The following is a 15,959-nucleotide window of genomic DNA, read 5'->3' on the forward strand; positions in this document are numbered from 1 at the left end:
AAGGCAGTTAAGCAAGCTACTTAGGGTATCGTTGGAGCCCAGAAGAAGCACCTAGTCCACTTTTGGAGGAGTGGTGATGGTGAGGGAATGGGGAAGGACGTCAGAATATGCCTTGGTCAAGGCCCGCTACTAGTAGCTGCTTAAATAACTGCGTTAAATTATGTTGAACCCAACGTTATTTTCCATGTTTTCTTATGCAAATCCTCGCATCCCTGAGTGTTCCATTATTTTCATATTTATTTGGCAGGTGGAACATTCGAGGCTGGGAGCCCTTACATGCCCCGCGAGAGGTCACGCAGTTAGGAAGTGACAGGAGTGAAGTCAGCCAAAGTCCACTGACTCCAAGCCCAGTGCTCTCTCCCCCTAATGGCGGTACGCGGGGCACATATCCTTACCACGTATGCCTTATCCCTATTCGGAACTTTGCCTCCAACCCTCTTCCTGTTTTCTTGGCTGTCTTACAAGGGAGCCTATTCAGGCAGCAACTCCAGAGAGAACCGACAAAGCGTGCAACAGCAAACACTAACGAGCCCAGCCGTCAGCCACGCACTCATCACTCCCTGGCCCAGTCCGCGGCAGAACTGGCGCAAGCGCACGCCGGCACGTTGTACCCAGAATCCGGGTCTTTGCCAGACAGGGGCGGAACCGGAAGTCGCTGTACATCTCATGGTTGCTAAGAAACGGAGCTTCCACAAACCAGATAGAGGTTCTCCAGCTTTTCTTCGATTGTCTCTGCTTTAGCGTCTCTAAATCCGGTCACCATGTCGGACCCCGAAGGCGAGACCTTGCGAAGCACCTTTCCTTCTTATATGGCCGAAGGCGAGCGGCTCTACCTGTGCGGGGAATTTTCTAAAGCCGCGCAGAGCTTCAGCAATGTGAGTCGAGCTCTGAACCTATCCATCACCCCATCACCCGTCACTTTTTTTTTTTTTTTTTTTTGAGACGGAGTTTCGCTCTTGTTGCCTAGGCTGGAGTGCAATGGCACGATCTCGGCTGGCCGCAACCTCCGCCTCCCGGGTTCAAGCGATTCTCCTGCCTCCACCTCCCAAGTAGCTGGGACTACAGGCGCGCACCACCATGCCCGGCTAATTATTTTGTCTTTTTAGTAGAGATGGGGGTTTCACTGTGTTGGCTAGGCTGGTCTCGAACTCCTGACCTCGTGATCCACCCGCTTCGGCCTCCCAAAGTGCTGGGATTACAGGCGTGAGCCACTGCGCCTGCCCCCTGCCCTCACCTTTTGATTGCAGATAACACTGAGGTCTTGATGATGCCTGGAGGACCCTATTGTTTCTATTATTCACTGATTTTTGATGGACACACTGCTGTCACAGATAAGCCCTGTGCTTGGCCATTTTCTACCAGTTCCCACTTGCGATCTCCATTCTCTGTGTTAACAGTGACCTTTTCCTCTACTTTTACTTAAATGTTTCATGATTAACCGGCCTCCTGCCACAGAGCAGCCTTACCTTCCCATCATTTGCTGGCAGATTGGATGGGAGGTTGCATGCAGAAGCCGCAATGTCTCCAGCACACCGCTGCTTATAAAAGGTGGCCAGTAAGCAACATATGATTATTATTATCAATTTTGAGACAAAGTTTTGCTATGTCGCCCAGGCTGGAGTGCAGTGGCGAAATCTCAGCTCACTGCAACTTCCGCCTCCCCAGGTTCAAGCAATTTTCCTGCTTCAGCCTAGGGAGTAGTTGGGATTACAGGCATGTGCCACCACGCCTGGCTAATTTTTGTATTCTTAGTAGAGACAGGGTTTCACCATGTTGGCCAGGCTGGTGTCGAACTCCTGACCTCAAGTGATACACCTGCCTTGGCCCCCCAAAGTGCTGGGATTACAGAGGTGAGCTGCCGCACCAACCAGCAACATTATTATAGTAACCCTAGTATGAATTGCATCATCCCACCCTAAGGGGATTGGGTGATGGTTTTTGTTGTTGTTGTTGTTGTTGTTGTTTTGGAGATGTAGTCTTGCTCTGTCTCCAGGCTGGAGTGCAATGGTGCGATCTTGGCTCACTGCAACCTCCACCTCCTGGGTTCAAGTGATTCTCCTGCCTCAGCCTCAGGCACACTGCTAAGCATACTGGATTTTTTTTGTTGTTGTTGAGATGGAGTTTTGCTCTTCTTGCCCAGGCTGGAGTGCAGTGGCGCAATCTCGGCTCACCCCAACCTCCACCTCCCAGGTTCAAGCGATTCTCCTGCCTCAGCCTCCCAAGTAGCTGGGATTCCAGGCATGTGCCACCATGCTCGGCTAATTTTGTATTTTTAGTAGAGACGGGGTTTCTCCATGTTGGTCAGGCTGGTCTCGAACTCCCCACCTCAGGTGATCCCCCCAACCTCAGCCTCCCAAAGTGCTGGGATTACAGGCATGAACCACCCTGCCCAGTGCATACTCAATTTTATAGATTAGGAAATACACAGAAGTTGAGCAACATGCCCAAGGTCGCTGAACTAGCAAGTGGCAGAGGAAGGATTCAAAGCCGGGCTCAGACTCCAGTGCTGAGGTTCTAACCACCAAACTACACATCTGACATCTGCATAAGGAAACTGGTTTTTGTTTTTTTTTTTCAGAGACAGGATCTCGTTCTATCTCCCAAGCTGGAATGTGGTGGCACAATCACAGCTCAATACAGCTTCAAACTCCTGAGCTCAAGTGATCCTCCCACCTTAGTGTTCCAAGTAGCTGGAGCTACAGGTTTACACCACCACGCCTGGCTAATTTTTTCTTTTCTTCTTCTTTTTTTTTTTTTTTTTTTTTTTTAGAGATAGGTGTTTTGCTATGTTGCCCTGGCTGGTATTGAACACTTGAGCTCAAGTAATACTCCCGCTTTGGCCTCACAAAGTGCTAGGATTACAGGTATGAGCTACAGTGCCCTAAAAACATGTTTTTATGACCATTTCTTTTGCTCCAAATTGCCCACTTCTTATTCTAGATGGAGTGGTGGGATAACCCTGTAGTCTTGAGACTTCCTGTAAGATCAAGCTTCTCAACAGCTCCCCAGAGTCGTTTGTCCCTTTCAGTCACCAACCACACCCTAAAACCAGAAATGATGACCAGATAAGTGAACAATTGAGTTTGGGAGCCCTGTCCCCACTTATTCTCCTCCTGATGGATCATGTCCCATCCTGAAGTACCCCCCGGCAGAGAAAAAAGAACACCCTGAGGGAAGGGTAGCCTTGGAAAGACAGTAGCTACTTCCTCTTCTTAGAAAAGTAGGAAGGTCTTAGAAAGGGGTGGGTACCAGGAGACAGAGGGTTGCAGTGAGCCAAGATCATGCCATTGCACTCTAGCCTGGGCAACAAGAGTGAAACTCCATCTCAAAAAAAAAAAAAAAAAGACCAGGCCAGGTGGCTCATGCCTGTAATTCCAGCATTTTGGGAGGCCAAGGCAGGTGGATCACCTGAGGTCAGGTGTTCGAGACCAGCCTGGCTAACATGGTGAAACCCTGTTTCTACTAAAAATACAAGAAATCAACCGGACATGGTGGCGAGTGCCTGTAATCCCAGCTATTCTGGAGGCTAAGGCAGGAGAATCACTTGAACCCGGGAGGCAGAGGTTGCAGTGAGCTGAGATCGTGCCATTGCACTCTAGCTTTGGCAACAAGAGCAAAACGCCATCTCAAAAAAATAAAATTAGCCGGGTGTGGTGGCAGGCGCCCATAGTCCCAGGTACTCGGGAGGCTGAAGCAGGAGAATTGCTTTAACCCGGGACTCGGAGGTTGCAGTGAGCAGAGATCGTGCCACTGCACTCCAGCCTGAGTGACAGTGTGAGACTCTGTCTCAAAAAAGAAAAAGGGGGGTGGGTACAGTTAGATGCCTCAGGAAGGACAGTATACCACAGACTATGGTAATCATCTCACACAGAAGAGAGGACACTGGGAGTGGGAATATTGCCCTCAACCCCACTTTAGGGTCAAAATCACAGTTTCATTTTCCTTTTTTTTTTCCTTCCTTTTTTTTCATTTTTCTTTTCTCCTTCCTTCCTTCCTTCCTTCCTTCCTTTCTTTCTTTCTTTCTTCTTTTTTTTTTTGAGACAGCGTCTCACTCCATCACCCAGGCTGGAGTTCAGTGGCATGATCTCGGCTCACTGCAACCTCTGCCTCCCAGGTTCAAGCGATTCTCTTGTCTCAGACTCCCAAGTAGCTGGGATTACAGGTGCTGACCACCATGTCTGGCTAATTTTTGTATTTTTAGTAGAAACGGGTTTCACCACATTGGCCAGGCTGGTCTCAAACTCCTGACTTCAAGTGACCCACCCACCTTGGCCTCCCAAAGTTCTGAGATTACAGGTGTGAGCCACTGCACCCGGCCTCTTTTTGTTTTGTTTTGTTTTGTTTTTTGAGACAGAGTCTCATTCTGTCACCCAGGCTGGAGTGCAGTGGTGTGATCATGGCTTACTGCAGCCTCGACCTCTCCAGGTTCAAGCAATCCTCCCATCTCAGCCTCCTGAGTAGCTGGGACTACAATCATGGATCACCACACCCAGCTAATTTTTTTGTATTTTGTAGAGACACGGTTTTGCCATGTTGCCCAGGCTGGTCCCAAACTCTTGGGCTCAAGCGTTCCGCCCACCTCGACCTGCCAAAGTGCAGGGATTATAGGTGTGAGCCACCACTCCCAGCCTTTTCCTGGTATTTTCATCTTAATCCCCGGATATAGTGATTAGTTCTTGATTAGCTACATAAAAAGAGAAGGCTACTGGAATGGTTAACCCGCATGGCAGATTGTCCTCAAGTCCACTTCAGAATGCTTATTAGCCTTTGAAATTTGCTTTGAGTATGATGTGTTGCCGTTTCAGGTTTGTAGTTGAGTTTGGTGTGCACAAAATACCCTACAGTTCTATTGCCTGAGGGGACTGGGGGGCTCTCAGACATTGGTGGAAAGTCAGCGTATCCACAGAGTAGTATATTCCTACTCTTCAGCCAGTGGCTTCTACAACAGCCATAATTTGACCTTGTTCAAGTTGAGCCATATGCAGATAATCAAGTTGACTGAGCGCAGATCGGAGTTGTTCTGCTTAGGAGCCAGAGGCCTGTGTGCTGGCCTGAAGAATCCCCAGGGCAGGAGGGTTTGGGCTGCCCTTCCCACTCCAGCTTCTACCTTGCTCTTCATGCTGGCTGTCAACCTGACTGGTTTCTTTGTCAGGCTCTTTACCTTCAGGATGGAGACAAGAACTGCCTGGTTGCTCGCTCAAAGTGCTTCCTGAAGATGGGAGACTTGGAGAGATCCCTGAAGGATGCTGAGGCTTCGCTCCAGAGTGACCCAGCTTTCTGTAAGGTGACTGCATGGGCAGGAGGACTCGATCCTGCCATTGCTTGTAGCAACTTCTGGTTACAAGTAGTTGTAACAAGTAGTTGTTACAAGTAGAACCAGCCAGACTGCCTAGTGTTTGATGCCATTTTCTCTTCCTAGGTCATTGCCTAAGTCCCTGCCCCCTGTATTCCAACCTTGACCTTCAACCCAAGACCCTTCTGTTCCACCACATGTGAGTCCTATAAGGCCTTATCTGGTCACTTTGATTTGATTTCCTCCCATTCCAGGGGATTTTACAAAAGGCTGAGACACTCTACACCATGGGAGACTTTGAGTTTGCCTTGGTATTCTATCATCGAGGCTACAAGCTGAGGCCTGATCGGGAATTCAAAGTTGGCATTCAGAAAGCCCAGGAAGCCATCAACAACTCAGTGGGAAGTGAGTGACCACAGGGCCTATGCCCTTATCCAGGAAGGTCCTTGGAATCCTTAGGTTTAGAGGAAGGCTAAGTTACAGCAGGTGAGCAGCCACCACCAGGCCCACAGGGAGTCCTACACCTGGATTTGGCTGCTGCAGTGTTGTTGAGGATTAGCCGGGCATGGTGGCGGGCACCACCTGTCTGCTGGGAGGACCATTCCCTGATGCACACACTGATCTCTGAGCGCTGCAGCCTTGGGTTTTCCTAAAGGTCAGATTAGAAGGGCTGTTTCAAAGTAGGCCTGTCTTTAGCCTGGTGTCAAAAGCTATAATGCAGTCCTGAGCCCAGCCTTCTATAGTCCCTGGCTTCCTCCCTCACCAGACGCATACCAAGGGCTGGCCTTAGCCATCAGCATTATGGCAGGGGGAGAAGGGAAGCAAGTGAGAGCAAGTGAGAGCTTGCTCTGTTGGTGGCAGGGCCTGGAAATGGACAGTTTCCCCTGCATCCTTGGCCTCCCTTTGTTTGGAAATCTGGCTGCCATAGCCTTGGGCTAGCGGGGGCTATTAGCTCCTAGGAGTTATACCAAACAGCCTGCACCATTTGCCTGCTAGGCTGGCTTAGGGCCAGCTTTGCCACAGCCTCCACCATCCCCCTGCCAAAGGCAGCCATTTCTACATAAAAATATGTGATAGGTCATGCCTAGGGGGTCTGGCCGACCTGAGCTCCAGCTTCTTTCCTTGCAGGTCCTTCTTCCATTAAGCTGGAGAACAAAGGGGACCTCTCCTTCTTAAGCAAGCAGGCTGAGGTAAGGGCCCTGGTTCTGTGGTTGTATCCCTCCAAGGGAAGAGGCTATGTGTGCCTGAGAAGGGGTCTTGGGAGTCTAGCTGCAATCCGACCAGGCATACTCCGTGACTCTTGGCCCACAGAAAGGTCCTGGAGTTGGAGGAATCTGGGATCACAGACCCTAGGGCCATGGCTGGGTACACTCTGCTCCTTGCTGAAGCTCTGTTGGGTATTGCTCCATTTTCTCAGAATATAAAAGCCCAGCAGAAGCCTCAGCCCATGAAACACCTCTTACACCCCACCAAGGGAGAGCCCAAACGGAAGGGCTCGCTCAAGAGTGAGAAGACTGTCCGCCAGCTTCTGGGGGAGCTCTACGTGGACAAAGAGTATTTGGAGAAGCTCCTATTGGATGAAGGTTTCGGACACTTTGTTGGCACAGGGCCTTGGGGGAAAGGAAATCTGGGTGGCTGCTTCATGCATGAGCTGAAGGCAGAACTTGTCATATAATATTAGCTGACATGTACCTGTGGACAGGTTTTATTAGCATTCTCATTTTACAGATGAGGAAACTGAGGCGCAGACCAACGGAAACTAAGGTCATATATAGGTAGGCAATGACATGGCTTTTATTCGAATCCAGGAAGTCCAATTTTAGAGCAATGCTCCTAAGTGCTGTGGTACCCTGGGAGGGAACAACAGAGATTTGGTCTCCTTTACCACCATAGTCCCTGAAGGGACATCCCCTTTGCCTTCAATCCTTACAATGGGCAAAGGAATCCAGCGGACAGGTGCTTAAATCCGAGGATATTAGTTCTAGAATGCTCTGAAACATCATGTGGTCCAAGTTCTCCTTTCGTAGATAAGGAAATAGAGACCCTGATTGGGAAGGAACTTTTATAAATTGACAAACAAGTTCATGGTGGAGTCAACATCAGAATCCAGGCCTCTGACCTCCAGTCCAGTGCTCTTTCTTTTAAAGACAGAGTCTTGCTCTGTCACCCAGGCTGGAGTGCAGTGAAGCAAACTCGGTTCACTGCCACCTCCACCTCCTGAGTTAAAGCGGATCTCCTGCCTCAGCCTCCCTAGTAGCTAGGACTATAGGCGCCCACCACCACATCCGGCTAATTTTTTGTATTTTTAGTAGAGATGGGATTTCACCGTGTTGGCCAGGCTGGTTTCGAACTCCTGACCTCAAGTGATCTGCCCACCTCGGCCTCCCAAAGTGCTGGGATTACAGATGTGAGCCAGTACACCTGGCCAGTCCAGTGCTCTTTCCACCACACTGCTGCCAGTGACAGGATGAAGGACAGAGGCCTGAGATGAATGTCCCACATCAACATGGGGATGGGAGTATTGCCATTAGCTGATAAGCCTGAGCAGGGTCACCTGTGAATCAAATGCCTCTTCTCCAGAATTGGCTTCCCAAGGTCATGTGTAGGGTTCCCTGTTCCGTGACACAGGAACAGCTTCACTGCTGGCCATCTCCTTAGCAACAGGCTTGAATGCCTCCTATTCTCCAGAGGACCTGCTGCGGAGGGAAGGGGTGGCTTGAATATTACCTCAAGTGGCCTAGTAGCTTTGCTTCTGGCTGTAACCTCTGGCCAGGCAGTGGGCAGGACTTGGGCACCCCCCTTCCAGCTCCCGGCATGCACAGGCCCACTGGGCACCTGGGAAATCACTGGGCACTGGCAGCCTGGGCCAGATCGTGCATTTAGACTCAGTGTTATCTGAGGACACAGCTTGAACTGGGGAAGCCCCGAGGCTTCTCAGCGAGCCATCCACCAGCTGCCCCTTCTGGCTAGCTCCTCATATCTTGCCATAAGGGGCCCATACCATGGAACTCCCTGAAAGTGGGGCTCTGGCTGCATCCTGGCCTGGATAAACCCACTCTGCCACCATGCACACTCACGTTCCTCTCTGTTTCAACAACTCCAAGTAGAACAAGTTCACAGAGGGCCCTGCAGCAGCCACCGGGAGGAAACAGGAGGCAAATCCCTTAGAGGCCTGTTCTCCTTGGCGCCTCCTCACACCCCTTCCCCACAGACCTGATCAAAGGCACCATGAAGGGCGGCCTGACTGTGGAGGACCTCATCATGACGGGCATCAACTACCTGGATACTCACAGCAACTTCTGGAGGCAGCAGAAGCCGATCTACGCCCGGGAGCGGGACCGGAAGCTGATGCAAAAGAAATGGCTGCGGGACCACAAACGCAGTCCCTCACAGACAGCCCATTACATCCTCAAGAGCCTGGAGGACATTGATATGTGTAGGTGTTGTTCTCAGAGGGTGGGGCAGGTGCCTCCAGTGCCTTGTCAGGTGGGGAAGGAGCACCCAGGTATCTGAGCCCCTGGTCTCTCAGACCTGCAGATGGTGTCTGCAGGAAGAAGAGTTACCCTGTCAGCTAAGAGGAGGCTGCCCTGGCCTCCACAGCACCCCTTTTCTTTCTCAGTGCTCACAAGTGGCAGTGCTGAAGGCAGTCTTCAGAAAGCTGAGAAAGTGCTGAAGAAGGTACTGGAATGGAACAAGGAAGAGGTACCCAACAAGGATGAACTGGTTGGAAACTTGTATAGCTGCATAGGGAATGCCCAGATTGAGCTGGGGCAGATGGAGGCAGCCCTGCAGAGCCACAGAAAGGACCTGGAGATCGCCAAGGAATAGTGAGTGCCCTAGGGGAGGCCACTGGCGTGAGTCTACAGAGGAGAACATCTGGGGCTATCTGAGGCCCTTGCCAGGGCTGCTGGTGGCTTGACTCCCATTTTCTGCTGTGCATGCCTGAGGTAGATTCTCCTGGAGGTGGGGACCACCTGCCCAGGACTGAGGGCGGGGGCACCTAGACTGTTAGCTTTTTTGCCACCAAAAGGGTAGTGGCTCAAAATTCCAAAAAGCTACCCAATGATCTGGCTCTTAGGGATGTTTATATTCTTACATCATCTTAACGAGCATGCATGAAGCCCCAGACATGCCAGATGCTGCTAGTGTGGGAACACAGTAATAACCAGACACAAGGGCCATTTCCCTGCAGATGTCAAGCAAAAAGGGACATAGCTAATTAATTGCAATTGTTGTAAGTGCCACGAAAGAAAAGTACAGGATCCAGTGTGTTGAGAAATACATTCCAGGAGGACTTGATGACATTGCAGAACACACAGGGCCTATGGAAAGGCCCTGAGACAGGAGGGTACTTAAGCCTGGAGAGCACAGCATATTGCCAGGGAGAGTGGCCAAGAGGAGGCTGAAGGAAGTGGGCAGGGAATGGATCAAGCAGGGTCTTGTAAAACCGGTGCTGACCAAGAGCACGGGCTGTGGAGTCAGGCAGACCTAGGCTGTGGAACTTGCGCCGCCCAGCCGTGGGATCTGAGATAAGTCACTTTAGCTCCCTCGGCCTCAGGGTCTCCTCCTCTGTTAGCTGGGCACCCTGTAGGGCGGAAGGGAGGATGAAATGCAGAAGTACCTGTGCAGACCTTAGGACAGTGCCTGGTATCCACGATAGTAGTACCACCAGCTCTCCAGAAATGAGCTCTTCTCAAGACTTGCTGACTTCCACCCAGAGGTTCCATCGCTTTCTCAGCATCCTGGTTCTACCCTTTGGAGTCATTCTTGACTCCTTCCTGCCTGGTTTCTACTCATCTCACCAGTCTGAGCCTCCTTGGTCTCCCATCATCCCATTTGCCCTCACAGTGCCCAGCCCTCAGCCGACCTGAGTCCTGCTGCTTCCCCTGCCTCTGCTGTCTCTCTCCAGCTCCTCCCACAAATCTCCAGAGACACATGCTATGAACTCTCCCTCCCCTGCTCACAAGTGGGCCTGGGCCCCTCACTGCCTGCAGGTTAAAGGTCAAGCCCCTTTGCTTGGCCCTCAGGCCCTCTCTAACCCCACCCTTGCCGTCTTATAGCAATCTTCCCTTGGGGTCAAACGCTCCTGAACATTCCTGCCTCCTGCCCTTTCCTCTTCACTGATCAAAGCCCCACATGCTTTCTATTCCCAGTTCATTTCTCACCTGCTCTCACTGTGCTGAGCAGGAATATCCCATACTGGCCATCCCATATTAGAAAAAAACAGCTTTAGGGACAGACCTGTCTTCGATCCCTAACTGTTTTCTAACTGGCTCTGCCACTTAGAAGCTGTGTGGATTTGATTAAGTTGCTCCTCTCCTCAGTTTCCTCATCTCTAATGAAGGCATAATAATACCAACCCACAGGGACTGTGGGGATTAGATATGATGTATATATATGGTACCTTGGATCCAAACATCTCCCATGCACAAATGAGTTAGGAATCTTTACTTCTCGCCAGACCTCTCTCCTGAGCCTCAGACCTGTGTGTCCAGCAGATTCTAAGACATTTCCATCTGGATGTCCCACAGGAATCCTAAACTTAACATGTCCAAATCGGAATCCCTTATCTTCCTCCCAAACTTACTTCTTGAGGGTTCCCCATCCCCGAGGATAGCACTGTTGGCCACTCAGTCCCAAGCCAGAAGCCCGGAGGCTTCCCAGATACCTCCCTCCCCTCTCTGTTTTTGCCATATTGCTCAGGTTGGTCTGGATGACAGGCATGAGCCACCGTGCTTGGCCCCCTCACTGTTCATGCCCAGCACCGGCCATGTCTTGTCCTGTCCATACTTTCTCTGTTTCCCTCCCACAACTCAGTCCAGACCATCCTTACTTCTTGCCTGTTTCCTCTGACCTGGGCTTCCTACAGCTCAGCTGGCCTTTCTCTGAAAAACAACTCCTGTGGTTGGGATGAAGTTTCAATGCCCTGCTCAACACAGGTTGCCCTTCTTCCCTTGACTTCTCCTGGCCTCTCTTGACCTGGCTTTCTCCAGGCCCCCAGGCATTGTGGGCCCCAGCCAGTGCAGAGCTCTGTGCATATCCTCCAGCCCCAGGAATGCTTTCCCTTTTCCCAGCACTTGCTTTATCAAGCTGCCACCACCCATTCTTCAACATTTCAATAAAGGTTGAAAAGCCTGCCTCCCAGGCTGGCGCAGTGGCTCACGCCTGTAATCTCAGCACTTTGGGAGGCCAAGGTGGGTGGATCACGAGGTCAGGAGATCGAGACCATCCTGGCTAACACGGTGAAACCCCATCTCTACTAAAAATACAAAAAAAAATTAGCCAGGCATAGTGTTAGCCAGGTGTGGTGGCATGCGCCTGTACTCCCAGCTACTTGGGAGGCTGAGGCAGGAGAATGGCGTGAACCCGGGAGGCGGAGCTTGCAGTGAGCCGAGATTGTGACTGGGCAACAGAGCGAGACTCTGTCTCAAAAAAAAAAAAAAGAGAAAAAAGAAAAGCCTGCCTCCTGCCCCAGGGGGTACAAATCCCTCCCCTGGGCTCCCTCTCCACAGGTAGCCTGTCTGTCCTGTTAGACTTTGGACTTTGAAAGGTGCTATTCCCAGCATCTGCCACACAGTGGGCATGTAATGAATGTGTGCTAAGTGACTGAATAATCTGAGATGGAGTTTCACTCTTCTTGCCCAGGCTGGAGTGCAATGGAGTGATCTCAGTTCACTGCAACCTGCAACCTCCGCCTCCCTGGTTCAAGTGATTCTTCTGCCTCAGCCTCCCAAGTAGCTGGGATTATTGGCAGCCCGGCTAATTTTGTGTTTTTAGTAGAGATGGGGCTTCACCATGTTGGCCAGGCTATCTCTAACTCCTGACCTCAGGTGATCCACCCACCTCAGCCTCCCAAAGTGCTAGGATTACAGGTGTGAGCCACCATGCCCGGCCTATTAGTTTTTAACATCCACGAATGGGCCTCACCCAGGCTTACTCCAGTCTTCCTTGTGAGTCCCATGTGCTCCAGGAGCTCCCTCATTCTAATCAGCCACTTGCTAAATTAGCCACTTACTAGTCTAAGTGTTTTTTTCAGTGCCCACGGCACTCATTTATTTCTCTGAATAATCTATAAATTATTTGATCACATGCTTTATTTTTGCTATTATGATTTTTAGTACATATTGTTATGAAAAATGAACATATTACAGCTTATTCACTCATTCAACTCGCCAGAACAGAGTACCCACTCTAGAAGAGGGGATCCACTCCGACGGGCTGTGACAGCAGCAGGTGCACAGTGTGGCCCAGGGGCCAAGGAGACAGGCAGGTGGGAGCTTGGCAGGGGCCTCAGGGAAGGCAGCAGGGTCAGCAAGGGGGGCAAGGGGGAGGGAGAAGGGGACCTTGGGCAGGGCAGAAAGATGTGGCAGGGATGGAGGACTTGGAGAACCACAGGTAGGTAGGTGTGGCAGGGCTAGGGACCAGGGCCTGCAGGCAGTGGGAGGCCTGGATGCCATGCCTCGAAACCGGTTCAGCCCCCAGGCACTAAGGTCCAGTGTTTTTTTTTGTGTGTGTTTTGTTTTGTTTTGTTTTTTAGCAACAGGGTATTGCTCTGCTGCCCAGGCTGGAGTGTAGTGGTGCAATCATATTTCACTGCAGCCTCCAACTCCTAGGTGCAAGCAATCTTCCTGCCTCACCCTCCTGAGTAGCTGGGTCTACTGGCATGAGCCATTGTGCCCATGTTTTGTTTTTACACAAGTACTACAATGTCAGGCTTGCAGGCTTGAACCAGAACTGGGTGGTACTGAGAGCAAAACCTGAAAGTTGTCCCCCGCAACCCACTTCCCACTTCCCAGGATGATCTTGTTGGAATGTGTCCTCTGGCCCCTTTTCAATGTATTTACCTACATACTCACATACATAGGTAGGATTTTTAAAACCAAAGCAGTTCCTTGCTATTTTTTTATTTTTTTAAAAAAGAATGTGTCTTCCTCTCAAAAATAACCACAGGCCAGGCACAGTGGCTCATGCCTGTAATCCCAGCACTTTGGGATGTCACACGTGTCCATGTGAAGAGACCATCAAACAGGCTTTGTGTGAGCAACAAGGCTGTTTATTTCACCCGGGTGCAGGTGGGCTGAGTCCGAAAAGAGAGTCAACAAAGGGTGGTGGGATTATCATTAGTTCTTATAGGTTTGGGATAGGTGTACAAAATACATTCTTAGGGGAGGGAGAGAATATTACAAAGTACCTTCTTAAGGGTGAGGGAGAATATATCATATCAGTTAGCATGGGGCAGGAACAAATCACAATGGTGGAATGTCATCAGTTAAGGCTATTTTCACTTCTTTTGTGATTCTTCAGTTACTTCAGGCCATCTGGATAGATACGTGCAGGTCACAGGGAATATGATGGCTTAGCTTGGGCTCAGAGGCCTAACATTCCTGTCTTCTTATATTAATAAGAAAAATAACATAAAATAGTGTTGAAGTGTTGGGGCAGCAAAAATTTTGGGGGAGTGGTATGGAGAGATAATGGACGATGTTTCTCAGGCTGCTTCGAGTGGGATTAGGGGTGGCGTGGGAACCTAGAGTGGGAGAGATTAAGCTGAAGGAAGATTTTGTGGTAAGGGGTGATATTGTGGGGTTGTTAGAAGAAACATTTGTCGTATAGAATGATTGGTGATGGCCTAGATACGGTTTTGTATTAATTGAAAAACTAAACAGAAGACACAAGGTCCGAATAAAAGAAAGAGAAAAATAGGTATTAAAGGACTAAGAATTGGGAGGACCCAGGACATCCAATTAGAGAGTGCCCAAGGAGGTTCAGCGTAATTACTTGCTTGGTTGGCGAGTTTTTGGGAAAAGACCATTAGTCCATTTTACCTTTCCTGAAGATTGCGGATGGTAAGGGGTATGAAGGTTCCACTGAATACCAAGAGCCTGAGAAGCTGCTTGGGTGATTTGACTAATAAAGGCCGGTCCGTTATTGGACTGTATAGAGGTGGGAAGGCCAAACCGAGGAACTATATCTGACAAAAGGGAAGAAATGACCACAGTGGCCTTCTCAGACCCTGTGGGAAAGGCTTCTACCCATCCAGTGAAAGTGTCTACCCAGACCAAGAGGTATTTTAGTTTCCTGACTCGAGGCATGTGAGTAAAGTCAATTTGCCGGTCCTGGGCAGGGGCAAATCCCCAAGCTTGATGTGTAGGGAAGGGATGGGGCCTGAACAATCCCTGAGGAGTAGTAGAATAGCAGATGGAATACTGAGAAGTGATTTCCTTAAGGATAGATTTCCATGATGGAAAGGAAATGAGAGGTTCTAAGAGGCGGGCTAGCGGCTTGTAACCTACATGGAAGAGGTTATGAAATGACAATGGAGTAGAATGGGCCTGTGAGGCTAGAAGGAGATATTTTCCTTGGTCCAAGAACCATTTGCCTTGTGTGGGAAGAGACTGATAGGTGGAAGTTTCAGTGGGAGAGTAGGTGGGAGTAACCGATGAGAAGGAGAAAAACTGGCCATGAGGGACAGAAGTTGGAATGCTAGCTGCTGCTTTAGCTACCTTATCAGCATAAGCGTTGCCCTGAGTGATGGGATCTGATGCCTTTTGGTGGCCCTTGCAGTGTGTGACTCCAGCTTCCTTTGGAAGTCAAGCGGCTTTGAGAAGAGTTTTTATTAAGGAGGCATTAATGATGTAGGACTCTTGTGTAGTGAGGAAATTTCTTTCTGCTCATATAACAGCATGGTGGTGCAGGATATGGAAGGCATATTTAAAGTCGGCATAAATATTGATGCGTAGTCCCTTTGCAAGAGTGAGGGCTCGAGTTAAGGCAATGAGTTCAGCTTGTTGAGAGTTAGTGGAGGGGGGCAGAAAGTATATGCGTCAGGTATGAGGAAGAAAATAGATTTTGGAAGTTACGAGAACTGTAGAGAGTGAGTTGAGCAGAGTTTGTGATTTTGAGGGCCTCTAAAAGTATTAAGGCAGCGGCAGCCGCCACACGCAGACATGAGGGCTAGGCTAAAACAGTAAGGTCAAGTTGTTTAGATAAAAAGGCTACAGGGCGCGGTCCCAGTCCTTGTGTAAGAATTCCGACTGCACAGCCCTGGACTTCGGCTGTGTGTAATGAAAAGGGTTGGGATGAGTCAGGGAGAGCTAGTGTGGGAGCAGTCTCTAAAGCTGTCTTCAAGGAACGGAAAGAGGAGTGAGGAAAGGATTTAGGATCTATGGGGTCAGCTAGGTTTATCTAGAATAGAATAATGGGTTGTGGAGGGAGGTATTGAGGATAGGAGAGTATATGGGTTTGGCACCACGGGGTGGATAGGCAAGACAATTTGGTTGATAAAGCACAGATCCTGAACTAACCTGTAAGGCTTGTCTGGTTTTTGGACAGGTAAAACGGGGGAATTGTAAGGAGGGTTTACAGGCTTTAAAAGGGCATGCCGTAACAGGCAAGTGATAACAGGCTTTAATCCTTTTAAAGCGTGCTGTGGGATGGGATATTGGCGTTGAGTGGGGTAAGGGTGATTAGGTTTTAATGGGATGGTAAGGGGTGCATGATCGGTTGCCAAGGAGGGAGTAGAGGTGTCCTATACTTGTGGATTAAGGTGGGGGATACAAGGGGAGGATGTGAAGGAGGCTTTGAACTGGGGAAAAGGGCGGCAATGAGGTGTGGTTGTAGCCTAGGAATAGTCAGGGAAGCAGATAATTTAGTTAAAATGTCTCGA

At 49.8% G+C, this 15,959-nt stretch overlaps 1 protein-coding gene across 3 annotated transcripts in view; it reads left to right on the forward strand.

Moving 5' to 3' along the window:
- Positions 1-637: 637 nt before the first annotated feature.
- The window catches only part of ODAD4 (outer dynein arm docking complex subunit 4), a 40,448-nt gene continuing 25,126 nt past the window's right edge, over positions 638-15,959 (forward strand). The window contains exons 1-8 of one of the 3 annotated variants that reach the window (XM_063656639.1): positions 827-875; positions 2,771-2,864; positions 5,153-5,284; positions 5,548-5,698; positions 6,422-6,483; positions 6,711-6,876; positions 8,505-8,729; positions 8,913-9,120. In XM_063656639.1, the coding sequence (XP_063512709.1) occupies positions 5,216-5,284; positions 5,548-5,698; positions 6,422-6,483; positions 6,711-6,876; positions 8,505-8,729; positions 8,913-9,120 (881 nt within the window). In that variant the 5' untranslated portion in view covers positions 827-875; positions 2,771-2,864; positions 5,153-5,215. Of the gene's footprint in view, positions 876-2,770; positions 2,865-5,152; positions 5,285-5,547; positions 5,699-6,421; positions 6,484-6,710; positions 6,877-8,504; positions 8,730-8,912; positions 9,121-15,959 lie in introns of all 3 variants that reach the window. The other 2 variants (XM_054457552.2, XM_054457553.2) reach the window with 2 other exon arrangements.

This window comes from Pongo pygmaeus, chromosome 19 (assembly GCF_028885625.2).
Source record: "Pongo pygmaeus isolate AG05252 chromosome 19, NHGRI_mPonPyg2-v2.0_pri, whole genome shotgun sequence".
In the NCBI taxonomy this organism is placed as follows: domain Eukaryota; kingdom Metazoa; phylum Chordata; class Mammalia; order Primates; family Hominidae; genus Pongo; species Pongo pygmaeus.